At 37.0% G+C, this 27,296-nt stretch overlaps 3 protein-coding genes across 7 annotated transcripts in view; 1 reads left to right on the forward strand and 2 right to left on the reverse strand.

Annotated features, from left to right (window-relative positions):
* The window catches only part of LOC129566044 (phospholipid-transporting ATPase ABCA1-like), a 6,743-nt gene extending 876 nt beyond the window's left edge, over positions 1–5,867 (reverse strand). Inside the window, exons 1-9 of one of the 2 annotated variants that reach the window (XM_055441560.1) lie at positions 5,485–5,867; positions 5,103–5,418; positions 4,545–4,749; positions 3,922–4,455; positions 1,981–3,839; positions 1,209–1,918; positions 851–1,135; positions 453–780; positions 1–351 (exon numbers count right to left, since the gene is read on the reverse strand). The exon at positions 1–351 is cut by the window's left edge and continues 50 nt beyond it. In XM_055441560.1, the coding sequence (XP_055297535.1) occupies positions 1–351; positions 453–780; positions 851–1,135; positions 1,209–1,918; positions 1,981–3,839; positions 3,922–4,455; positions 4,545–4,749; positions 5,103–5,418; positions 5,485–5,533 (4,637 nt within the window). In that variant the 5' untranslated portion in view covers positions 5,534–5,867. Of the gene's footprint in view, positions 352–452; positions 781–850; positions 1,136–1,208; positions 1,919–1,980; positions 3,840–3,921; positions 4,456–4,544; positions 4,750–5,102 lie in introns of both variants that reach the window. The other variant, XM_055441559.1, reaches the window with a different exon arrangement.
* Positions 1–27,296, forward strand: part of LOC129566045 (uncharacterized) — a 60,177-nt gene that overhangs the window by 19,676 nt on the left and 13,205 nt on the right. For 2 of the 3 annotated variants that reach the window (XM_055441561.1, XM_055441562.1), the window contains exon 2: positions 22,784–22,831. In XM_055441561.1, coding sequence (XP_055297536.1) covers positions 22,784–22,831 — 48 coding nt within the window. Of the gene's footprint in view, positions 1–18,580; positions 22,456–22,783; positions 22,832–27,296 lie in introns of those variants that run through there. The other variant, XM_055441563.1, reaches the window with a different exon arrangement.
* Positions 6,200–13,774, reverse strand: LOC129566043 (phospholipid-transporting ATPase ABCA3-like). 2 transcript variants are annotated; one of them, XM_055441556.1, is made up of 11 exons: positions 13,317–13,774; positions 12,917–13,232; positions 12,645–12,843; positions 12,008–12,544; positions 10,052–11,901; positions 9,283–9,986; positions 8,769–9,218; positions 8,330–8,657; positions 7,821–8,212; positions 7,418–7,745; positions 6,200–7,344 (listed from the first exon to the last, which is right to left on the reverse strand). In XM_055441556.1, the coding sequence occupies exons 1-11, from the start codon at positions 13,357–13,359 to the stop codon at positions 7,137–7,139; spliced, it is 5,355 nt and encodes a 1,784-aa protein (XP_055297531.1). In that variant the 5' UTR covers positions 13,360–13,774; the 3' UTR covers positions 6,200–7,136. The 2 variants fall into 2 exon arrangements, with proteins under 2 accessions (XP_055297531.1, XP_055297532.1); XM_055441557.1 differs by lacking the exon at positions 13,317–13,774 and having other exon boundaries at positions 6,966–7,344; positions 12,913–13,051.

Raw genomic sequence — 27,296 nt, forward strand, 5'->3', positions numbered from 1 at the left:
GTACTCAATTTCCTTTTGTTACCACCGGAGTAGCTTTTGATCTCCTTATCGATGTGTTTGGTGAAATTCAAATTACTGGCCAATCGAGCACTCATCGCTGAGATATCTTTACGGCGATAGCCACGCAATAACCCAAAGATTTCCAATGTTTGAGATCCTGTCAAATTGTCAAGTAGCGCATCGAATTGCGGACAGTATCCGATCATTTTATGCACTTCAGCTAAATGAGTTTTAAGGCTGAGCCCATTCACAAACACGTCTCCACTTGAAATTGGTGCATCACCCGTTATCATCTTGAACGTTGTTGTCTTACCCGCTCCATTGATACCAAGCAATCCAAAACATTCCGATCTGAATTGAAAAATAAAAAGTTGAGCTCATGTTTCGAATCAATTTCGGAAATAGTTAACCATTTTTGAACATAATTGGAAGAATCACAGAAGAACAATTACCTTTTAACTGCAACGCTGATTCCTTTCACCGCCAAAAAATCTCCATAGAACTTTGTAAGATTCTGCAAGACCAAATTGTGTGCTTGTAAATCCTCCCGAGTCATGGCGTTGACTTTGTTCTTCTCATTTATGACGTCGCTATCGATTGCATTGCTCACGAGTAAAAGTGGCGATGGTTGACTCGAGGGACGGCGAATGTAATGTCTAATGGTCGAAATGATTCGACATTCAATCATCCATAAAATGATGAAAAATACGATTGCTGTTATGGTCATGTACGTTAAACTGCGACCAATGCCAGGCTCATCCCAATCGTAGATATTTTTATCTGTAATATAGTATTGGAAACAACATTATTGTGGATGATTTATGTCATGATCACGATCGTCATCGTTTACCACACTCAGTTGGATCGCAGGTGATGTTTTGAATGGCCGTTTTATTCAATTCCCTATTTAATGAAGGCAATAGAGGAGTATTGTCCATGGACAACATGTTTTGTATTTGTTTGCATCTCAAGTGACACAGTTCGACCTTAACTCGGAACTGATTCATGTTGGATAAACTGTATCCGAATGCATAATGTGGAAAAGCGAGGAATATTGGCTTCAAAGCATTTGCTACTTGGGCCAAGTCCCATATCGGAGATACCAAAATCATTATTAATTTTAAGAAAGTGGTTCCTATAATATTTAGTTTTCCATATTAGAACTTAATTCTTTTCCGTTATTTAATGAATTTGAATTTGAGGTTTACCAGTGAATACGAATGCTATGGTCAAAGTCACGAACCCGTACGAAGCATTTGAAAATAGAAACGATGCGACAAATGTGATGGCAAAAGATGAAAGGCCAAAAGTGGTGAGAACTGCAATCAGAGGCTCGAGCTCGCTGGCTGTCGACCAATATTTTTGTTGGAATGACATCACCGTTACATAAAATACTGCCGAGGTTAAAATGTATGTTGCGAAGTCGAATAGGATTGATATCACCCAGAATGTTGATGCATCGACGCCACTTATGAATTGAAGTAACTTCGCTTTTGAGGCTCTTTCTCGAATGTAAAACATAATGTATAATGATGTAGTAAAGGCCATTGCGAATGAAATATATTGAGCCAGTTGACCTCCCATATCCTTTCCGTTCATTGTTAAAACCACCACTGATTCCGGTCTAAATGGAATGGGATTGTTCGACACTTGAATACTGTAACCATCGCCGAGATTGCTCCGCAAGAGTGCATTATGGAGTAGGTTGAGCGAAAGTGGCGCCGTATGAAACAATTGATTGTTGAACCAAGCAATGAATGAGTGGTTGTGATAAGACAAGCCAACCAAATGTCTGGTGTTTGTTCGAACTTTTATTTCATCTCCAAGTTTCAAGAAATGATGCTGAATATCCTCATAGAATTCGTCCAAAGTATGGCTTGCATTCTCCCGCAGTCTCTGGCGATATTGTGCAAATGTACTGAAAATGAATTCATTAGTAAAAATTATTCATATTTTTATCGTTAAATTGTCTTAATTTACCTATTGATTAAAGGATCGATTCGGTTCCCTTGTGGTGTTTGCACCATTGTCTCTGTTCTTTCGTAACGATTTAAAGATATATTCAGTTCTGGAAGATTATTGAAATCCTGTGCAACGTGAACGAACAAAACACTGATCGTCGTGAAAAATACCAGAGCGAATACTTGTACCAAAAATAGGATCGACGTATTTGTCCAGCAGTAGAACCGCTTTTTGAACATTGCATGCCATTGATTCATACGAAGTCTGAAGCCATTGAGTAGTTCATTTTTCGACGCTTCAATGTCAAATGAAACGTGATTGGAAATTTGACTTGGTTTCCGGTTATCACTTCCAACCTTAAGGAACACTTCTTCCAGTTCCGTTGTTGATACGCCGAAACGTTGAAGATGAAGGGACTCGAGTTTATTTTCCAATCGTTCAAACATTCTCGCAAACTTTTCCGACTGTTCATATGGCAAACCGTATGATATCTCTGCTGTATCCTCCTCCAATAGTTTAACCTCCGGAATGAATTCACGTAGAACTCTAGTAACTTCGCTCGAAACACAGTCTTCTTGCTTAGCGCAAATCAAGCGATAACCATCACCAAAGCGTTTCTTCAAGAAAAATGGAGTTCCACAACACTTCACCTCACCATCGGCCATTATTGCAATACGATCGGCGAGCACATCGGCTTCGTCCATGAAATGCGTCGTCAAAATGATCGTTCGACCCTTCTTCTCCGCTTGCAATAAATCCCACAGCTCTCTCCTCGCCGCCGGATCGACGCCACTGGTCGGCTCATCACACAAAACCACCTTGGAATCGGCACACAAAGCGATGATGAATGATAGCTTCCTTTGCATTCCTCCCGACAAAGCATGAGATGGAGTGTCAATCTTTGACTCTAAATTCAATATTCGTACATATTTCATGAGCTCCTTGTCAACGGCGCTCCATTTTAATCCTTTCAGTCGACAATAGAATTGGATGTGTTCGCGAACAGTTAGTTCGTCGAATAGAATATCGTGTTGTGGACAGATACCGATCGACTTCCTTGCATTGTTGAGATCAGTTCGAATGTCATATTCATCTATGATCGCCGTGCCTGATGTCGGTGGAATCATTCCAGTTAACATTTGGATGGTCGTGGTCTTGCCAGCGCCATTGTGACCGAGCAGCACAGTTATTTGATCACAGAACATATTGAATGTTACACCTTTGCAGGCCACTTTTCCGTTATCGAAAACTTTTCGAAGGTTCTTCACTTCAACACCGGCCACACATTCAGTGGGCTCAGGTTCGAAATTTTCGTGTATTGTCTGTTCTTCATGATTGTCAGAGAGGTCTTCCAACATTAAATCTCCTTCTCCCTCAAACCAAAATTCCTTTTTGAATGCAAAATTCCAATCTTCAGGCACGCCATATTCGCCAGGGAATACCTTTTCAACATAGAGCGCTATCAAGAGAAACACAGCTGATGTTACTAGCATGCAAAAAATGGTAGTTCCAATTGCAAAATTATTCTCAATTATTGGATGGTGCAAAAAGTTTGACCATTGCAATCCTTCACCGGTGCGCTCAAACTCTATGATTGTTCTACATCCATAACCCATAGCCACATTTGGCGAGATACAAGCAAGCCATTGTACTATTGGTGCTACTTTCACGTGATTTATCGTCAGAAAAATGTACGGCATATGTGAAACAAACCATACGAGCCCCGATACAGCTGCGGCAGTATTTGTTTTGGAGAATAGAACGCTGAACATGAAGCAATAAGTTGTCATCGCTATGGAGTAGACAAGCAAAAACACCCAAATTACAAACCAATTTGAGTTTGTGAACACAGCAATCGACGATTCAAACATGTGTATCTGAAATTAACAAATCAAACATCTCTTTATTTCCAAATATTTTGAATTTTTATCACTTTTTGAAAATAAAAATCGAAATTACCTTCAGTAAACCGATCATCAATGTGATTGAAACGATCATAAAAATCATGGTGCGCAAAAACCAACTGGTCCAATGCAACCAAACGGGCATTCCCATGATTTTCATCACCTCTTTCAACTGTTTTTCCCTCTCAATGGCAATGAATCTCACAGTGCTAATTATGGGATATACGAAACTTAGCATGATGAATACGCCAACAGCACCTTTCAAGCCGTCCAAAAGCTTATCCTCTAAATAAGGTGGGTATGGGTATCGTTGCATTTGAATTCTTGGTAGATCATGGAGATCACATGCTCTTTTTTGAATGCAATTGAGTGTTATGTAGGACCAAGCGATCGCATTTTGAATGGCCAAGAAACCATCTGAATAGTAGACTCCTTCATTCAATGTCTTCACACGCGGTCCACCGCCTGACAATAGTGGGTACAATAAGTTCGTTTGCCAACTGAAAGCTGATTTTTCTTTGGTTTTAGTACGTATTTCACTTGGAAAGCGCAAATAATAAACTAGATTTTTTGGCAGCTCCGTAATTTTCTGTGAATTACGGAAATATAAATTCGATTAAATTCAATTACGTTCTAACCAATAAATGTACAACAAAAAGATATTTCAACATATATTACCGCTGAGTGATTGAACACGACACCAGCTATAAAATTTCGTTCTATCATCAATCTCTCAACTTCCTCTGAACTATTCACACCATATATAACGGTAAAATTGAATTGTGGGCTTGTTGATCGAAGTAAATCCTCGAACATCTGATTTTTTGGTGAATAAACTACGCCCAATTCTCTTATGTGAATATCACGGCTCGCATTTGTATCACTAAAAACCAACCAAAACACAAAATTTAGTTAATTAATTTTTTCATAACTAACAGTATAGCAACTTTTTACAATAAATAGACAGAGTCGCACTTTGTTTCACTATGTTAATTATCAATTTGATATCAAACGATCGTCGCGTAACTCTCACAATATATGCAATGTCATTCGGGTTAAATTCTGCTAAAACTGAACGAATGATTGAATTTATATTTGCATATGACATTATGAGTATCGATGTGCTTGTTGGGAATAAGAAACGACTACGACGCCCATTTGTCGTATCAAATTATCAATTGAAAAGAAACAAATTCGAGCTTCTCGACAAATATTTTTTCATTCAGAAATACTCACAATGCTCGCAGATGGCTGACACTGAAAGGTTGAAACGTGGTGTTTTGTGCGTTAACTTCAGGCTCAATTAAACGTCGAACGAAAACTAAAATCGCCATGAACAAAATCGGAATCAGAATCTGGATAATTGTTTGTATTTTGTGACGATATTGAAGTAAAAAATTCTTCCACATTAAAAGTCGAAATTTATCAAAACTGCTGGCGATTTTTCGATCACTATCTTTGATGCGAACAACACAAGGTGAATCAAAACTGTCATCTAATGGCTGAAAGTTCACATCATGTAGTGTGTGAGTATCGTCATCTTTACCGTTACCTATATTTATGTAAAAGAAACGATGTAAATTTTCATAAAAAAGTAGAAAAAGTCTCTGAATATTACCGGAGAAAATTTTCCGTATCCAATAATGAACCCGGTCACGAAATTTCATGTTGTTTTTTTTTCATAAATGTGAGCAAAAAATGAACTGAAACTTGAAATATTAGCACTTTTACTTGAAATTATGGCGAATTGTGATTAAATGTTCATTGTTCACACGCGAATGAATTGAAGAGACCGCTAACTTCGAACGTCAATTCCAAACTGCACCGTACAACCACACACAGTATGTAAATTACCAAAGCTATTTTAGAAAATTGTGTTGATTTATATTCGTTTCGACGAAACGATTGTGTCATATTTTTGCTTATCGCATTACATTTCCTGCACGACACAGCATTTGCTCGTCAGAAATTTATGAACCTGATAATTCCCGTATGGTGTGAGTACTGACATTGCAATTAGTCGGAACAGTATATGAAACAAATATGAACGTGTCCGCGCGACGGTCACTACGCTTACGCCAGATTTTTAAAAGAAAAAGTAAGAAACAACATCTCTTATTTGTAAATGTTTTCATCTAATTTAACTTCGTAGAAACGTGATTTACCTACATATTTTAGATGCTAAAAATGAACCAGACATTGTGATAATCATGCATAATCTCGAGTAGGTCAGTGAGCAGTAAATATCATGCATAATCTAAGTGAGTCATTGGAAGTTTGAACTCATCCGGCAGAAAGTGTTTGTATGTACGGTCAAATATAATCATTATGGATATTCTGAAGTAACTTGGTTTTATTTTTCAGCTTAAAAATATACAAAAATTGTTTTTTTTTTGTTTTTGTCACGTGACATGTGATGTGTTTTAATGGAAAAACCCTCTTTATCAAAACACTTTTTTCATTATCAATTTACACGATTATCATGTGTATAGTTGTTTGAACTTTGGAGGAATTTTTTTTGCTCGTTAAACGATCATAACTATCAGTCAAAGTGGTTCCGTACGGCAAACCGTAAATTCTCCAGTATACAAAAAAATTCTATACTTATAAAATAGTTTTCGAAATAATTTTGCCTCAATTTAGATTGCTTTAAATAATTTTGAAATGTTTTATACGTTGAAAAACATAACAAACACTTACACTCCGCAATAAAATGGAGAATCTGTCACCTTGACATGTGGTAATATAGCGGTTTACCCGATGTAGAGGGGAATTTAACCTCAAACTGGATGAATCTCTACACGTGCCATGGTCTTTTTATGTGATTAAAAATAATAAGTTGAACGATATTACAAACATGAACTAAGCAAAAAAGAATAATCAAATACTTTTTTTCTAGTTATTATTTATGAGGTGATCAGTGGCCAGTGTTGAAGGCGGTAATGAATTGATATCTAAATATTATGAAATTTGATGCATTTTGGCAAATGCGGGTGCGATGAATCACTGCAGATGAATAATCATGCATGAGAACATACTTAAGCCTCGAATGTTAGATTCGTTCTATTCATTCAACAACATTCTAATTCAAAATGCTTATTTTGAAAAGTGAAACAAATGTACAGTTTAATAGTAATTTTTAACCAACACTCGCTTTCACTAAGCAATAACAACCAATTTTTAATGAATGAATAAATAAATAAATAAGACTAGGAAGATTTTTTTTCGATGTCGTTTGGATGGATTCAGAATGGTTTCGATTTCAAAGTGTTAAACCACAGAGTTAAAACTATTAAGTGTTTGATCATCATAGGTTTTTGTAAATGATAAGAACACTTGTTCGAGCGTTGTTTGACTGATTGTATAATCTTCGATGCTTAGAATTCCTTTTGCTGTTTCCATCAGATCAAACATTGAAGACCATTTCAATTCATTGGTCTGCGGCACATAAAACGTTAAAAGGCCTTGATACTTTTCCCTGTAAAAATAGAACGTTATCAATATGTGTCCGCCCATGCTGCGCAGCAAATTCAAAATTCAAATTTACTTACTTAAGATAAGCTCCCGGGAAGTTTGTATGAATGAAATTGCTAATTTGAATTTGAGTTTGCGGATATCCCTGAGTTGGCGTTTCATTTCCGCCGGATCGTATTTTGATTGTCAGTAGAAATCCCTTGGAGAATTGGTTTTTGAGATGTTGTACAGAACCCAAACATTTGAATTGTCCGTTCACCATGATTGCTAAGCGAGTGCATATTGCTTCACACTCCTCCATACTGTGCGATGTCAATACGATTGATGTTCCTGAACATCGAACCTGTGATAGGACATTCCATAAATTCCTTTTCGCGCCTGGATCCATGCCTGAGCTCGGCTCATCTATAAATGAAATCATTGACAATTCAATATAGTTCAGAACGATTTGAAATTGTACCTAAATTGTATCGTTTTTACCTAAATAAACAACATCGGGATGGGACATTATAGCGATAGCCGTACTCAATTTCCTTTTGCTACCACCCGAGTAGCTTTTGATCACCTTATCAATGTGTTTGGTGAAATTCAAATTACTGGCCAATCGAGCACTCATCGCTGAGATATCTTTACGACGATAGCCACGCAATAACCCAAAGATTTCCAATGTTTGAGATCCTGTCAAATTGTCAAGTAGCGCATCGAATTGCGGACAGTATCCGATCATTTTATGCACTTCAGCTAAATGAGTTTTAAGGCTGAGCCCATTCACAAACACGTCGCCACTTGAAACCGGTGTATCACCTGTTATCATTTTGAAAGTTGAGGTCTTACCAGCTCCATTGATGCCGAGTAAACCAAAACATTCCGATCTGTATTGATAAAATATAATGGAGTTTTTTTTTAAATCAATTTCGTAGTCAATGGAAATATCATTTTGTTAATCAGAATGCAGTGTGATCTTTTCGTTGGGGAAACATTTAACAAACCTTTTAACTGCTACGGAAATTCCATTCACAGCCAAAAAATTTCCATAGATTTTTTTCAGATTTCGCAAGACCAAACTATTGACCTGTAAATCTTTTGAAGTCATGGCATTGACTTTGTTTTTCTCCTCCCTAACATCGGTGTCAAACACAGTGCTTTCAACTGCTGCTGTTAACTTTTTCTTAGGAATGCCACGAATGAAATAACTAACTTTTGAAAATATTCGATATTCAATAATCCAAAGTATTACGATGAAAACTATGGCAATTGAACCCATATATGTCAGGCTCCGGCCAATGCCAGGCTCGTTCCAGGCATATATGTCGATATCTGAATGATAATAAAAAAAATTAAATTAGAGTCTTTTGAAAAAGCAATAAAACCAGTTTCAAACCGGTTCATAATTTCGAGTGTACTCATGGGGATGTACTGTGTACTCACCACACATCTGCTTTGGATCACAGCTCAGCTTGACCGTTTCATTCCATTTGATATGTAAATTCAAGTTTGTACCGTTGACTATGGGATCTATTTGATACAAATTGATGTACTTTATAATATCCTGAAAGATAGTGTCTGCGTGCATCAGATCAGCATACTTTTTTAACAATAAATAAATGGAAATGGCGTAGTCTATTAAATGATCTTTATCCTGAGGTATGGGTATAGATAAATCGAATCCAATTTCAAAATTGATTGTAGTATTTTGCATGCGTTCACACTGTATGTGACAAACTTCGGTTGCGATTTTAATTTGGTTCATATTTAACAAGCTCGACGCAAGTGCATAGTGTGGAAACGAAAGGAAGATCCATTTCAACATATTGGCTGTCGTGGATAGACCCAAATCTGGCATTGACAGAATTTTTATTAAGTTAAAGAAACTAATCCCTGTGAAACAAATTGAAAAAGATTAGAATAAATCATTTTAGATGGATTCTCATGTAAGACTCACCAGTAAATATGAATGTAATGACCATACTGACGAAACCATACGATGCAGTCGAGAATAAAAATGATGCAACGAAAGTGATGGCCAGCGTTGCCAATCCGAAAACGATGAAAAGCACAAGTAATGGTGTTAGTTCGCCGATAGTGGACCATCCGCTCTCTTGAAAAGCCATAACGGCAAGAAAAGTAATCACAGACGATAGGACATGTGTCATATAATCGAACAAGAATGATGTCATCCAAAATGTGGACGTATCCACGCCACTTATTAATTGCAATAGCTTCGCTTTTGAAGCTCTTTCTCGAATGTAGAACATGATATACAGAGCTGAGGCAAAAGCCATTACAAACGAAAGATTTGTAGCGAGTTGACTGCCTATATCGTCGCCGTACGCTGTTAAGAGCGCCTTCGATTCAGGTCGAAATGGTATTGGCCAATTTGACACTTGAATGCTGTGATCTTCTCCAATTGCGGCCCGTAACATTGCGTTGTGGAGCAAATTGAGTGACAGTGGTGACGTGTGAATGGGTTGGCCATTGAACCAAACAATAAATGAATTATTTTCGAAAGACAAACCAAGTAAATTTCGAGTGTTTGTTCGCACGCGTATCTGATTGCCAAGTCGCAAGAAATGATCTTCCATATTCTCGGAAAATTCATCCAAAACATCGATTTTGCGGAAACCTTTGCGATATTGGACGAAAATGCTGAAATTAAAGAAAAAAAAGGTTTAAACTAGTCAAAGGAAACAAAATTATCAATCCAATTTTACCGTTGAATGAATGAATCGTTTGATTTTGGTGTTTGCAACATGGTCACCGTATCTCCATAATGATTTAGTGACACCTCAAGTAGAGGCAGTTTCATGAAATCCTTCGCCATACGAACACAAGCGATGCTCATCACAACGAATAGAACAATCATTACATTTTGTACAAGAAATATAAACCAACTGTTTTTCCAACAATAATATCTTTTCTTGAACATTGCGTACCACTGATTCACACGCAATAGCAAACCACGAAGCAGTTCGTATTTTAAAGACTCTGCGTCTGTCGTTGGATCGGAAATTGTATCGTTTTCACCATTATTGCTATGGCTATCACTTCCAACTTTGAGGAACACTTCTTCTAATTCCGTTGATGATACGCCGAAACGTTGCAGTTTCAATGAGTCGAGATCACTTTCTAATCGCTCAAACATCTTTCCAAACTTATCTACATGTTGATATGGCAGTGAATATGATAATTCTCCCGCTATTTCTTCTGTGACATCGATGTCAGGAATATATTCCTGTAGCACTTTTGTCACTTCACTTGAAACGCAGTCTTCTTTCTTAACGCAAATCAAACGATAACCATCACCAAAGCGTTTCTTCAAGAAAAATGGAGTTCCACAACACTTCACCTCACCATCGGCCATTATTGCAATACGATCGCCAAGCACATCGGCTTCGTCCATAAAATGTGTCGTTAAAATGATCGTTCGACCGATTTTTTCGCTTTGAATTAAATCCCAAAGATCGCGCCGAGCAGCCGGGTCCATACCACTAGTCGGTTCATCACACAAAACTACCTTTGAATCACCACACAAAGCAATGCCAAATGCGAGTTTTCTTTTCATGCCACCCGATAATAATTTTGACATCGAGTCAATTTTTGATTCTAGGTTCAGCAATTGAACATATTTTTTCACTTCTTTTTCAACGGCAGTCTTTCTCAAACCTTTCAATCGGCTATAAAATTCAATGTGCTCACGAACGGTGAGTTCGTCGAAAAGAATATTATGTTGTGGACATATGCCAATTGATTCCCTTGCCTTGAGCAAATCAGTACGAATATCGTATCCATTTATGATCGCCGTGCCTGATGTCGGTGGAATCATTCCAGTTAACATTTTCAATGTCGTGCTCTTGCCAGCACCATTGTGACCGAGCAGCACGGTTATTTGATCACAGAACATATTGAATGTTACACCATTGCAGGCCACTTTTCCGTTGTCAAACATTTTCCGAAGGTTTTTCACTCGAACACCCGCTACACAGTTCAAAGGTTCTGCTTCGAAATTTTCATGTGACACAAGATTTGAGCACTCTTTCATTTTTATTTGATCATTTTTTTTAAACCAAAATTTTTTCTTCAAGAAAAAAATCCACTTTTCTGGTACACCATATTCACCCGGAAACACTTTTTCGATATAGAGTGTAATCAAAAGGAATAAAGCTGCGGTTTGCAACAAACAATAAATAATAATTCCCAGCGTAAGTTCACATTGATTTCCATTTGAATTCCAAAAATTGGACCACTGTAATCCTGTACCACTTCTTTCAAAATCGACTATTATTCTGCATCCGTATGCCATGGCCACATTTGGCGAGAGGCATGCAAATATTTCCGCAATCAATGGCAATTCCAGGTGATTGATTGAAAGAAACACATATGGCATATATGAAATGAACCACACGAGACCGGCCACAGCGGCCGAAGTGTTTGCCCTTGAAAATAGTACGCTCAAAACAAAGCAGTACGTCGACATTGTGATGCTGTACACAAATAGGAATACCCAAATCGCACTCCAATCGGAATTTGTAAACACCGCAATTGATGAGTCAAACATTGGTATCTGAAAATCAACAAAACATTTCCATTAAATAACGTTTACATACGAATAGTAAAATAATTATTTTGATAACTGCAATTGACTTTATAATTGAACGTAGCTAAAATACCTTCAGTAAACCGACAATAAATGAAATGGAAACGACAATGAAAATCATGGTTTGCACAAACCAGCTGGTCCAATGCAACCAAACGGGCATTCCCATGATTTTCATCACTTCTTTCAGCTGCTTCTCCCTCTCAACAGCGATGAATCTTACGGTGCTAATTATTGGATACACAAAACTTAGCATAATGAACAGCGCAACAGCTTTCTCCATTGCATCCAAAAGAACATCGTGCACGTATGGTGGATATGGGTATCGATGCATTTGAATGCTTGGCATAAATTTACAACTATTTTCAGTACATTTCATTGCCATTAAAGTTCTAGCAATGGCTTCTTGTATGGGCAAAAATCCTTCGGACAAATAATACGGAGCACCTCCTTCGTTCATTGATCCACCGCGTGGTCCACCGCCGGTATATATCTGCACCAGTAAATTGGTTTGCCAATTGAAAATTGTTGGACTGATTTGACTATTTGTGCGAGTTTCACTTGGAAAACGTAATGTATATACTAAATTCTGTGGAAGCTCCTTAATATTCTGTAAATTGACATATTTTCTCGATTATTTTCAGTTTTGTTTTCATTAAATGTAAAAATTAGCGAAAGCAAGTAAAAGAAGGTGTTTCAAAGAATATTACCGCTGAATGATTGAATACAACGCCGGCTAAAAACTCTCGTTCTATCATCACTTTTTCAACTTCCTCTGAACTGTTAACACCTTCGATTCCATCCAGCTTAAGCAATTTGACCACTTCACTCAGGAATCGTTCCAGAATTTTATTCTTTGGGTAATAAACTAATTTCCATTCTTTCAAATGAATGGCATGAGTTGCGTTGCTGCAAAAAAAATAGAGTCGAAAACCAATTAAATTCCGCCACAATCATTTTCATTCTCTCAAAACTCACTAACCGTAATGAAATTTCGTCAACACTGAACGCATTATAGGTTGAGTTTGCTGTGTTAATTTCCGGTGCTATTAAACTTCGTATAAACAGTAAATTTGCCGTAAAAAGTATGGGTATTACAATTTGGATGATCGTTTGTAGCTTATGTCGATATTGAAGAAGAAAATTTTTCCACATCAATAGACGGAATTTATCAAAGTTATCGACTGTTCGTCGAACACATTCCTGCTTCTGTATTCCATTTCGTGGCTCACTGTTGTTACTGTCGACCACATTGTATGAGTCTGAATTATCCGAAGTTGTGAACGCTCGACCGTTATCTATAAAATTATCAGAATCAATGTCAGTTCGGAACAAAGTACAATTTTTGTACAAAATCAATTGAAAAAAAAATCGAAACTTACTGGGAAATATTTTTCGTACTAGGCACGAAATCCAATGACACATATTGACAGTTATTCAAATGTATAAATATATAAAATAAATATTTTTGAATTAAGAACAACCAAAATGAAAACAAAAAGAACAATATTTGTGTCGTCATAAATAGTGCGTTGGATGACACACCAGCCGTTGTTTTGACGTTTTTCAATTAACTAAACCAGCACCAATATCCATTCATTTATAGCAGAACCAACCGCATGGCTCAACAAACCAAAACTGAAGAACTGTGAATTATTCGATTATTTTTATGGTGTCCATGAACGAGCAATTGTTGCCAGTGGTTCATTCAACGAAACACAGCTTATCAATTTCGGTGAAAACGATAAGTTATCGTTTGATAAGTCAGCTTTAATTTCAGTTTCCAGCTAAGCTTATCGATTTGATTAAAAACTGCGTTCAAATATTTCAGCCCAGGCTGCTTTGTTATCTAAATGCATTGTTGTAGACAAATCGACACTGCACTTTCACCACCTGATAACGCTAAAAGTGAAATCAAAACAATCAATTCGATTGAAAACATGCAGTATGCAGTAGTAAAACATGTGTGTTACACATCTCCTGCATATGATGCCTCCGAATGTCCAAAGTGGAATTGTGGATCAAGTGCATTGCAAAAAGTGTCACAGACTCTGAATATGTGACTCATATGTTTTGAGTTGTCAGATAATCTTGCATTAATTACTACGACACTATCTTATTGATGTCAAGCGTTTTATGCCAATGCAATTATCACTTAGTAGAAATGTAAACATTCTAAAATCACTCCATTTTAACTGTCTGTTTCTCTATCGAATCTGATTTCTTGATCTGAATACAAATTCTAATTTTTCAACTGAAACCATATCATTGTTACATTTTATGAGTGAGTCCCCCTCTTAATCGATTAATAACATTTCCACTCAGATAATATTGAGCATGTATTTTGCTTATCATTCCACACTTGAAACTCCAAATAGATTTGTTGTTGTTGTTCTTTACGATTTCAAGTTATTGCTTGATGATTCAAAGACGCTTCGATATGTCATGAAATATATTTGGCGATAGCCAATAAATGTGATCGAATCAGCGAAAATGTTTAAGTGCGACGGGTTCCATTTGTTCTTATCGTGTTTCGTTTTTATTTCCGTTAATATTGCTAGTATATGTTGTTGCTGTGGTCGCCGGACATTCGCTGTGTAAGCCGCGTTGTTTTGCACACATTGAACGCTTTTAGTCTATTATCTTTTCAATTACGTAGGCAGGGAATCAATGTAAACGAACGTGGATCAAACAGCGATGTCATGTGAAGCCATGATTGAGGAACATAAAAAGGCTGTCAAATAAACAAGCAAACAAACGATGCGGTGCTAACAGTGTGACAAACACATGCGGTGAAAGACTCGACGAGACAGATGGAAAAAGTGCGATGGAGAAAGACACTGACTTCACCAGCATTACATTGATATGAGCTGAAATGGAGTGAAAGAGACAGAGAGGGTGAGAGAGAAAAAAGTGGAGCAAAACCAACTATGCAATTCATTGAGCTTTCAAGTCCACAGCGAATTGCTCGAATAAATATTGAATTAGCGCTAGCCGAGCTTTGCCATTGTGCTCACACATTACCTAAGCAATGCATGTTCCATTTCCTCAATACGAACATTTCCTTGCTAATGGATTTTTTTTTTCTCCACTCTTGTTCGCTTTTGCAACGAGGACAACAGGACAACAATGAAATTAAATTTTATTACAGTTGGGATTTTCATTGCGAATTCAGTTCACTGGCATTTTCTTTTCACATGCAGACAGAGAGAGAGAGAGAGAGAGAAAGAGAGAAGGAGAAGAAAAAGCAGCCATTTCACGTTGCAATCTCAATCTCAACAAAAGAATCTCATTTTCGATGAAAATCTACAACGAAGTCGATTAAAGTACTTGGCTACACCCACAAATGGTTTGCGAAACACAAAAACACCACACAATCTGCACATTTGATATGGGTGAAAGAGAGAGATTGAAAAAAAGAATATCGTTGAATGAATAACACTTGGCGACGCATGTTACACTTAATTACTTGAAATCTCTAATTCCATTGGCAAAGGACGTTAAATGAATGCATTCATATCCAATTCGAATAGACGAGAATTTTATTTATTTTACCATTTTTATTTCATGTTTGCTCAAGAGTTTGTGCTTAAAAAAATGTGCATTTCAAACTTTTAACCCAAATACATGCTATAGAGACCGGCGTTCACAATTCGCAGCACTGATGTAGATGCTGCTCATAGTAAAATGACGCTCTTTTCCCTCAATCGTCAATCTGTTTTTCTATTTGCTGAACATTTTTCGTGTAGACATTAAAATCAAGGAAAACTTTGGCCGAAGTATAACAATTTCTTTCAAAATTTGAATCGGCTTTGATCTGATTGCTTTGTTAAGAATCATTATCAAACAATTTCACAATAGGCACAACATTTTTCACGAAGTATGACTCATTTCGATTGTTCAGCAAAGTTCAAGAGTAAATAAATTTATCAGAAAAAGAAAACAAAACAACTTCAAAAAGCGTATCTCTTTGATGAATTGATTTATGAACCACATGTTATTCAACAAATGGTTGTTCGTCGTTAAAATTGATTCAATCGTCTGCGAGACGCAGCTTCTAAGAAGTCAATTGATAAATCACAATTGTGTTCAAATAAAATGTGTGCTAAAATTAGGTGACGCGTAATTAAATCCGGTGAAAATGTTCGTAAATACCGAACTGGAGTTGATTGATTTGTGTAGTCTAAAATTGACGAAATAAAAACGTTCTTTCAAAGTGGCAAAAGACGGGAATAAATGCAAATATTTACCGAAAAAGGTGTATTGACAAAACAAACAGCGCTAGAGCAAGTGATTTGCATATATGCTGACAAGCAGTTGTTTATGTTAGAAAAAGCAGTGTTTTGCATTAAGAAAAAAAATTTGTGCACGATGACGAAATTCCCGTTCGTCTTATCGATTGTTTCAGTTGGTTTTTTGCTCAACGTAACCACTTAAGCACCTAAACATTGATTGCGTGACAAATAGAGCCGACCTCTCGACGGCTAGATTCTCCATCGCATACTCATACTTTACAATTCAATTATTTCGCCGATTTTTTCTTTCCTCCTCTTCGCTTCTTACTGCCAGCACTTTTTCGCGTTTACATTCATTTTGTTTACTTGAAAATGCGGCAAGGAAAAGAAAACCCTACATGGAATTGATTATTTGAATTGTACGGCATATTTTGGAATGCATTTACTTTGGCACATTGCTCTTTGATGCCGTCGAGAGAGTGCATGAGGCAGTGCGGTGCACTGCACAGTGCACAGTTGGTGTTTTTCTATTTCGATCCTTTCAACTTATGAAATTCACCAAATTCAAAAGAGTGCATAGAGTTCGGAAGGTTGGTTGCTTCGGTTTTGCCGGGCATTTTGCACAATTTGTGCATAAAAAACAGAAATACACAAAAAAAAGCAGATGGAAGCGGGTGAGCGTCGTCTTGTATGTGTTTGTGTTGTCGTTGTTGCTGCTGCTTTTTTTTCTCTCGTCTTCTCTCAAAATAAACATAAGAAAAACATGGTCTGAAAAATCGGTGAGCATTGGCAAATAGTGCAGTGCACAGGAAAGACAGCATGCATATGTTGCTGCATGCAATCATTAGCAATAAAAATGCATTGGCTTTCGATTTGAAAATCATTGGGAAAATGTATAGCATGAATAAGTTTGTGTGTATGGCAGGGCGCGCAAGATGCTTTTCTCTACTGACTCTCGCTCTCAGTCTCACTCTCTATTGATAATGATGGTATGTACTTTGCTAGATTGCCATTGCTGATAAGATGGTGTGAATTTTTATGTTGAAAACACCATCGAAACGGTGTGTATGCTTCTTACTTCTATTTTTACTGCCGCCGAATGAAAGGCGCATTCGAACGACAATTTTACTTGACTGCCGCTGCCGTTGTTTTTTTCTTCGGTGTATGCTGTGCATGTTTCGACAATGAAAATGAAAGGTTGAATGCATATCGAAACATATGCTAAATAACATAGATTTCCTGACTTATTCCTACATTTCTATAGACACTTCAAGCGACGAGAGAATAGACTGGTTTTCGCTTTTTTTTTTCTCTCTACTTTTCTTGTGCATGCTGATGATGGGCTTGGCGTTTTTTTCCCTTCCTTTTTTCGCAGTGCAACGAAATCCTTACACTGAAATGGAAATTTCACAAATGGAATATGTGCAACGATTTAATGAGTTTTTAGTTGTGTATAGCCGACTTATGATTTTAAATTGGCAATGCCATATGAATATGAAATCGAAATATTCGCCATTCATGCCGACAACTTTCATGAAAGCAAACGAACAAAAAAAAACTCACATTCCATATGAATTTTCGAAACGAAGAACATTTTCAAATTAGTTGAGATTTGGCTTTCTATGGCAAAGAATAGTTTCATTCATTGCACACCGGTGCAGAGCGCAGAGCGCATTGAAAACCTAAATACAAAAGGAGATCGGTCCAAATGCGTTTTTGCTTTCTGTCATTTTTATTTATTCAATCATTGTGCACATAATATGAACGAGCCGTGCATCGGCCAAATGCAAACAAATAAAAATGGCAAACTGCAAAGATGCCGCTGCGCGCTGATTTGCATGTGTTCTCCTCGTTTTTTTTGTCGTTGTTGTTGTCGCTCGGTGCGTACACACGACGACGACGACGGAAAAGGTATTTTTCGTTTGTCAGCGCGGTAAATTTAATTGTCTCTTTTATAGAAAACAAATGAAAGGCACTTTGAAACCTAATGATAATAAACATGCATTACAATAAGGTTGATCCTTTTTTTTCTTCCGAGCTGGTCGCGTTGTGAGCCAATTTCATCCGAAATGAAAGGAGAAAAAAACGCACACACACACACGAAACGAATGTGTCAACCGATGTTAACTAATGTTCTCTTCGTACAATGAACAAGAAAAAGATTTACGAGACGGTTACTTTTTTCTGTACTCGATTTTTATCCGACATTTGCTCTTATTTACTCGAACCATAGGTTCTGACACCAAAAAATTCAGGGGGGGTCAAGCCAAAAATTCAAGGGGGGGTCAAAAAAATCAATTCTATCTAGTGTAAATTTCTTCCCGAAAAAAATTGCTGACCGGGTGATCCGCAATTTCGAATTTGAAGAGCAAAAAAAAAAAAAGGTCCTCGCTCTCAAAAATCGATTCTATCTAGTGTAAAACCGGTATCCAGAAAAAAGTGAGGTCTAAAACAACAAAAAAGGTCCGAAAATGGCAACGGGTCCAAAAAAATCGTTGGGGGTCAAATTTTTCCAGGTGGGGTCAGGATCAACGAGATCTGACTATGTCAGAACCTATGACTCGAACCGCCTTTTTTTATGGCTATCGAATTCACACGAACAAACATTGTTGCATCATTAGGGAACGATACGGATTTGTCATTGATATGTGTGTGAGTGTGTGGTGCAGTTTGGAATTAAAACCGGTGGAAAAGGGCAACAAAAAAATATCATATAATATCACTCGGTGATACGATTTTTGCACCGCTGAACAGCCTCTCTTGATTGTATTGATAACAATCAATCGAAAGGGGATTTCGAAGCATATATTTCAGAGGCGCATTTCAAATTAAATGAAAAATCTTTCGGATTTATACCTTTCGAGACTTTTAATTACCCAACGCATTCTATTATTGTGAATTCATTTTCATTTTTTCGTGAGCAATCTCAACAGCAACAGCATTGTTCGCTTTCATGTTCATTATTTCGCAGCCACACACAACTCCAATATTATGTTTGACTCCTTTTTATCTCTTACTCTTTTTCCCTCTCCCGCTGGCACTAACGAATATTAATCTGGTTTTAATGAGAGAAAGTTTGGCTTTAAACAGACTCTATCGAATAGAAAGCTAATTTTGAAACAGTCACTGCTGTTGGCAAAATGTTCTGATGTTCTGACTCAGATCTCAAGCATCAACACCAACGCACCATCCTACTAATTTCATTATTCTATAAAATTTCACTGGTTCATATTCAACGAAACCAAATTTTCTTACTCGTCTCAACAAGTCAGATACATTTTGTAAGCCTTCTGGCAAGCGCAGAAATTAAATCGAGAATAAACCCATGAAAATGCACACTGAACATTGCTTTGATATCTTTTGCAAAACAAAAAAATCTTGATATATATACTATGTGGTTGGTATAATTTAGATTTGTGTTCGTACATGTGTCAAAACGATGCGATTTCAGTCGTAAAAAAACGTGTTCATATATTGTGCATACGTAAACACGCGCACATATCGCGAGCGCACACTCGGCCGGTATCACATTCTGCAATTTTATTTTCGGCTATATACAGATTTTGAAGTTAATATAACCGAGCTGACACTTGGTGTGTTGCAATTTTTGCATATATATGTAGGATTATCGCATGAACAAACCAAATGAAAAGAAGCCAATGTGGAAAAGATTTAGAGCGCATACCATGCAGCGAAACGTACATATATCTTTCGGTCTTCTGGCGTGACACTTCTTCAATTTGATTTTGTCAGGTATGTGATATACAATGCACTGAATGAATTCAGTCGGGTGTAGCGGTGCAAAACGGACCCAAACGAACACACGAATGAGTTGGAGCCAGAGACAGAAAATGAAGAAGAAGAAAAAACACACAAACACACACACAAAGTTGGGTACATTCTCGTAAAAATTTCGGACAGAGCTGTGTGTTGTTGTTATCGTCGGTTGGGCCGTTATTTTAGGCATCAAGTGTGATTTCATCGTTCGTTTGTTCATGATGTGCCTTATCGAAAATGGGTCTGTCAAATAAACGTTTCTTTGTTCTTTTTTTTTCTAGAATCACCATTTACCCTCTTCCGACCAAATTTCATGCACCAAAGTGGAACAATACAAAATTAGAACGCGTCTGCATGCTAACAATCCATATTGCTACATGAACACAGGCAGAATTTGGAAGAAAAAAAACGAAATTGATTTTACAAGATGGAATAGAAACAGTAACACTTTCATTTACATACAGCACGTATTTTCTCGAACACATTGCATATTTTTATCTGCTGAAATAAAATGTGTCGCATAGTGAGCGAGTTGAGTTCATGTATTGGCGTACATAAGCGTACATTCAATTTTTTTTCATATCTGCGGAACAGATTGAATCGCTGCTAGTCCTGGTGGTGCTGCTGCTCTTGTTGTCGTCATCGTCGTTGAAACACATCGGCAACGATGATGTGTCTCGGCAATCCTCGAACAAATAATGTACTCCGAAAATTGGTATTCTTTTCACAAAAGCGCATTTGGCATCGTGTCCCATTTGCCATTGCACTGAAATCGCACTTAGCATATTGATAAGGTTTCGCTCTTCTCATCTCGCAAATGCACTGCATATCCCATCGAATGAAATTGCAAAATCCGATGCAGTTATTAGTTGACGATTTGATCATTCGGGCTGTTGAACCTTAGCAGTTGGAGCAGCAGCATGCAAATTCACTCTATTTTGACTAATGTGATGTCGGGCAAATCCTTTACAACGTGCTTGAAAGTACGCTCTGGAATTATTCGTTTCCAGGTCAAGTGGTTGGATTCATCGATGATTTGCGATTACATTGCAATCGTCAAATTCCCAAGCATTATACGAACTTTCGAACTTTTCACTTGTACATCAAATTCACTTCAGCCCATTAAAATCGATGAGATTCTCTCTGTTTCTCCTGAAAAGAACATCTTTGACGAATCTTTTTCCACTGAAGCGAACATTCCTCAACTGAAAAGCACTATTTTAAATGAAAAAAATACATGAAAAACTAAAACAAAAAAATCTCATGGCAAAAAGAAGTAGAAAGAATCTCTTCACTTAAAAAACCAGTCCAAACAACAAGTACAGCATGAAAAACGAATCTCGGATTGCGACTTACAATTTACGAGTAAAATTGTGAACGGAAAAGTGTTCTAATTTGTTATGCTTAAGCATGCGACATAAAATTCGCTTTTAATGCAATTATTTTGCGTTGAGTTCATTTGGTGATGAAGTGAGTGTCTCATCTGACCAGTGTGTGTAGATAAAAGTAACATCGAGCAGGGAAAAAACAACGCATCTGGAACACGCTGAACAGCGACGAATAGCAGAAGAAAAAAGAACGTACTTGACTAGAATAAAAAAAAAATAAACAGAGTACGCAATTATTTCTGCGAAAACTTGAGCCAACTTTGGTGATTAATCTGTGATGCTAAGAAGCCAAAGTTTATGTTGAACAATGCAAACACAAGCGTAAACGCTAATCGAGTCGAGAGAGAGAGAGAGAGAGAGAGAGAGAGAGAGAGAGAGAGAGAGAGAGAGAGAGAGAGAGAGAAGCAACAACACGGAGAATGTGAGAAACGCATACTGTATGCGTTCGTCTTTGGTTCTCCTTTACATTGTTTAATTTCGTTCGTTCGTGGTACAGAGCAGCAGAAGCAGCAGCAACCGGTATTTGGCGTATATATCGGTATATGTGCATTTGGCCTGTTGAAAATGCAAATGCAATCACTGCATTCCGCGTTCGATGTAGACACGATTTTTAGTACGTGCGTTCAACAACAGCTTTTTGAATCGCGTTCAACTAATATATTACAAGTAATTCGATCGATTGTGGGCTGCAGAGTCTGCGCCAATGCGGCCGATATAATTCAGTGTCTGCACATCGTTGTTTGTTATCACTGATCTGATTTTAGCCTTAAATTAGCTTCTGATTCTCATTCTTCTGTTTGCCGTTGTCGTTGTCGTCGTTGTTGTTGTTGCTGTTTTTATCGCACACATGCATTTTCAGTGCATATTTTCAAGATTATTCCAACATATGCTACCAACCCGAACGATATCAATATCGTTGAGATGCACGATCGTATGCAAATATATTGCTTTTTCATCGCTTAGCTTCTTTCTCTCTCAACTTGTTCCTTCTTCGTTTTTTGCCGTCTTCGTTTTGCGTTTGCATGGATTTTATTCACTGCACTCGCACCCGCACGTTCATTTCTGAACTTGAAACAATGAAGAAGCGATATGTGAAATGTCTTTGTGCCGTGGCACAACAGGTAAAATATTTTTATGGCTCGTTGGTGACGACAACGCTTTTTGTTTCTGCTGTAATTTAGTTTTTTCTCTCCCATTCCGTTCGTGAAATTTATTGCGTGGATTCACATTTCAAAACGGCTGCCATTGATCAACGTTCAAACCAGAGCACATGGAATGAAACGGAATATTCGAAACTATTTTTCTTTCTTTCATTCTTTCTTCAAAGAGTCATCTTTGCCGTTTGAATTTATTTTCGCGAACATTTCAAATAAATTAGTTTAAGCGAAAGAGACCTTTTAACTAACTAATTTTCCCGTTTTTTTTCTCTCTCTCTCTTTTCATATGCAGTTCAGCACCGACGATCTAGCCTGTTTACAAAAATTGGATTGCTCCATTGTAAGTGTAATCTACTAAATGAACTCGTTTCTTTGAAAGGGCTCAACATTACAGTGTTTTGTAATGTTTTGTTTTTTTTTTTAATTTTAATTAATTCGACCTTCAGACGACATTCAATCTTTTCATTTCCATTACTTATTAAAATATAAAACATTTACCGAATTAAGCTTAATTGGTTTAGTTACATTTTCATGAATAAGTAACAAATTCCTCTTTATTTCAATCACTGCAGCAGCGAAGCAAAAAATCGGATTTGATTTTTAAAAAGCCGGTTATTCTCAAGCAGATTCTCTGAAGCAGATTCACAAAAGTCGATTTAGGCATGCGTTTTTTTTGGCATTGAATCCGATTTAAAAGCCAAGGCTCAACTGCAGAAGAAAAATGTATGATAGTCCCCTATGTGCAAATGGCTACTACAAGTAATTAATGAAATGTGCAAGAAACTGCTAATAAAAGTGGGGCAACATGAGCCAAAATGGCCCATCTCTTTTTTGAGCATCATAAAAAGATGCAATTTATTTAAAGTGTAGCGCTTTTTGTTCCATAATTTGTTGGGAAAATTATGAAAATACGTTTAGCTGAAGGAAAAAGGCAGTATTATCATTATGTTGAGATTGTTGGCCATAGCCCGTAGCCAAGTAATCCATTTCAGGTAAAACGAAATCTCCGAAAGCGCAACAAAGAATGTTTCCATTTAAAAATATAATGAAAGCGCTTTCTTTCTCCAGCTCTCCTGTCTATACGAAGAAAAACTGGGTTGTCCTTTCAAAAAAGAAAAGAAAATTCAAATCACTTAATGTACAAATTCGTGAGCTTATGCAAGTGCGGCCTTCATCTGCTTTTCTCTTCGAGTGCTCGCTGTATTTACAATTCACCTTTTGTACTCTCACTCAGTGTGCGCCAATAAACTGGGCTAAAATATTAAACGGGAGTTGTTAATCACGTCTTTTGAAATACACTTAAGTCGTTGTTAAAATGAAACGAGAAAATCCAGCAATTTAGTGTATAAAGATGTCTTAATTGTTTTCGTTTTCGTTGTTTGTGCCAAAAATCCATTTGTTTCAAAAAGTGTTTTCAAGCGCTCGACAAGCGAATGGGCAGAAAAAAAAATAAATAAGAAACTCTAGTTTCATCATTGAAGCTATTTTTGGGTCAGTATAATTAACGGTATTATGGTTGTATGGATGTTGAAAATTGTGCCATCACTTTATTTCGACCGGAGAAAAAAACCAAGAGAAAAATACACACTTTAAGCACATCGAGAGGATGTTTCTTGCTTTTGCTCCACATTTTTTCTCTCTTTTTTTCGTCTCTCGGAACATATGTTACCCTGATATCATGTCATTTTGATTGTTGCAGTAGCAGCAGCTCTTCCAAAAACAAATAAAACTATTTCCATTAGAGACATATGTAACATTTTCCTTGGCAATCGAACCAAACATCGCATAAGCAAAAGCATACAGGAAAAAAAACTATCGTACAGATTTTCTTTTCTTTTTTTGTGCACACAATTGGGAACTTGGTGTCTTTTATTCTTTTTTACGATGATCAGTGCTTGCTGCAGCAACGGAAGATGTGTCACATATTGGCAATTTGCGTCAAATTGCTACAACAAACTGAACATCGAAGTGAAATGAATTCACAAGTGTTTATGCGACTTTTTGTTGGCACTCGCACAAAAATCCAAACCAAACATATTCTCCAGTTTTACTATACGGTCGACCACTTTTTGCCATTGGTACAGACACATACACATGTACAGGAAACGATAATAATCGATGTGAATGTGCAAAAATTTCGACATTTTTCCATGTTATTTCGGTGATTGCCCACTGATCACACTGCAAAATGATGGCTTCGAGTGGGAATTGCTATGGAAACACATTTGCAATCATAAAAAATATTCTTTGCGTCAGAAGGTGACAGCCAATCAGCACAGGGACGTTGGAAAAATGCTACTTTAGTGGGAAACAATAAAGAAAATTTTCTTTTTGATAAGTGAAACTGTACAAAATTCATGAAAACACTCCATTTCCAGGTAGAAATGCTTACTTTTTCGTGTTTTTCTTCAAAAATGACTACTTTCAACAAATAAATGATTTCGTTTCCACCACATTCTGTTCAAAAATGTTCTTCTTCAATCAAAATCTTCATCAAATTTACATTTGTTATGAAAAAGTTTGTTTTCTTTGAAAAATTTGCGAATTGTTATTTTTGATCAAATATTTAATTTTGGAGCAAAAAGAAGGAATTTCTGGAAAATGTATAAGTCCTCGGACAATAATCGGTTTGTTGTAAGCCACATTTAAAATTGAAATGCATTTCATTGCATGCATCATGCGATTTTCCTCCTCATTCAGATTGATGGACGGGTGGTCAGACAAATCTCATGGAGAGTGTAATTATTTTCTATTGTTTATTTTACTGAATCCATGTGGTTGCCATTGCTCGAACACACGTTTTTAAATAGATTCAATGTTAGCTGCAGGTTCAATGTAAAATCAACATTTTTCTTCACATTCAATAAAACGTTTAAAAATAAGTCGAAACTAACATTGAAGAACTAGAATTCCAGCAGAGTAATTCTGTTCCTGGAAAGAAAGAAAAAACATTTATACCCCCAGTCGTAGATATTCCCAGTATCATTGAAGTTTTCCACAGTGTGATATTCCCATCTTAGTATATGCGAAGATAATTTTCGTGTCGACGAATATCAAAAATCATTCATTGAGTTCGAACAGTAAAACATCTTACGGCTGAAATGGTTTATCCAAACGAGTCCTCGGGCATGAACATTGTCCGAGCACAAGATTGTATGGATCCTGGTGGGTATATATTCGGTTTCGATGCCACAAACACACATAAAAGTATGGAAAATCTTTCGCTTGAATGGATAACACATGAATTAGGATCGGAATTTTGAGTGAATATGTTAATGAAATTCATTTTAATATTTCAGCACATTGAGAGTATTTCATGTGGAAAATTCGTTTGGATTTTCAAGTGTGTATTTAACTGATCCACAACTGCACGCACATATAAAAGCGCGCCGACCACATCCTACTTTCCATACACTGCTTCACTGCACAATTGATTGGTGTGGGTGCGAGTGTGAATCGAGTGTACAGGAAATTGGAAGCGGTGATGAAGTTCACCGTGGACTACGAATGATTATTATGCGAATTGAGCGCGAATAGTTCGTACAGTCCATGTGATTTTGAAATGATTACTCGTCTGTATGAAATAGCCTAAGCCATCGCTTTTTGATGGACTTGGTTAACATTTGCCGTCATCACCACTGCCGCCGATATATGCCACCGCGCGTCCATCGAACTGAAAAACTATTCATAGCCAATACGCTAAAATATATCAATGGCTAAGTCCATGCCATTTGTTTGTATCCATTGCGTTGGAATCCGTAGCGCATGCTCTGGACTTCAAATCATTTCTAGTTTTCGAGTGCTGACTGCATTCATAACATCGCATTATTCATTCGGACAAATGATGATGCTGTCGTTGCTCGTTCGTTCGTTGGCTCACTCACTCACTTACTTGCTCGCTCGCTCGCTTTTGGTATTTATTCAGCACTTTGCTATTCATAGCGCTATTAATGCTACTGTAACTGCAATTTTAAATGCAGCGCACGCTACACGAATATCCAAATCGGAATCGGAAACTCATATACATTTTTATATGATCACTTCGTTGAATAATTTTTTTCTCTCCTTTGCCATTTTTTTCCTCTCTCTCTCTCGCTCGCTGTCGTCATTTTGATCGGATGATTCGTTCTGTGTGTATGTGTGTGTGTTCGTTTTTTGCTCGTTGCATATTTTTCATACATCGAATCGCAAAGGCAAGCTTGAATCGAATGAATACGGAATTTGTATTTGGCAGAGCGAAAAAAAATTTATTGTTCAGTCGTGCAAATGAAAGGAAAACAAAGACATACACACACACACACACATACAGCGGAGGAAAACATTCCAGAACGCTCGCAATCATTCGCAACACAAACGATATGAATTACAAAATAAATTCAAAATAGGATAAAAAAAAACAAGAACCAAAATGAAATCGAGATAAAATTGTTGATTCAGCATAAAAATAAAGATTTATTACACCAATATCATTCTTGTTCGATTTGTCCTGCCAGTTTTTTTGATTCGCATTTCAAACGAATGCCAGTTTAAATAATTCCAAAAAGCGAACAGCAAGAAAAACCTGGCTTGTTACACACACACACACTCTCAATCTCTGACTCTCTCGCTCCGTTTTTCCCATCGACAACCTACATTAATTGCTGTTGCCGGTTCTTTTTTTCGCCATCCGCCAAGCTCGGCTCGCATTTCAAATGAGATGACCTGATTTAAAATTTATTGATTTGTGAACACTTCAAATAAAAATTTCAAATCGACTTATTATCGACGCCATTCAATCAAACAGCAATCGAGAAGAAAAAAACTGC

Source organism: Sitodiplosis mosellana, unplaced genomic scaffold, assembly GCF_009176505.1.
Source record: "Sitodiplosis mosellana isolate CC-2019 unplaced genomic scaffold, AAFC_SMos_1.0 Smas_scaffold_3, whole genome shotgun sequence".
In the NCBI taxonomy this organism is placed as follows: Eukaryota; Metazoa; Arthropoda; class Insecta; order Diptera; family Cecidomyiidae; genus Sitodiplosis; species Sitodiplosis mosellana.

Bases quoted from the DNA above. Each gene is read 5' to 3' on its own strand.
- LOC129566043 (XM_055441556.1), bottom strand. From the start codon at position 13,359: ATGTGTCATTGGATTTCGTGCCTAGTACGAAAAATATTTCCCA. The intron at 11,902-12,007 runs GTATTTTAGCTA...GTTGATTTTCAG, and splicing joins TTATTGTCGGTTTACTGAAG to ATACCAATGTTTGACTCATC. The intron at 7,746-7,820 runs GTAAAAACGATA...TTTCATTTATAG, and splicing joins TCCCGATGTTGTTTATTTAG to ATGAGCCGAGCTCAGGCATG.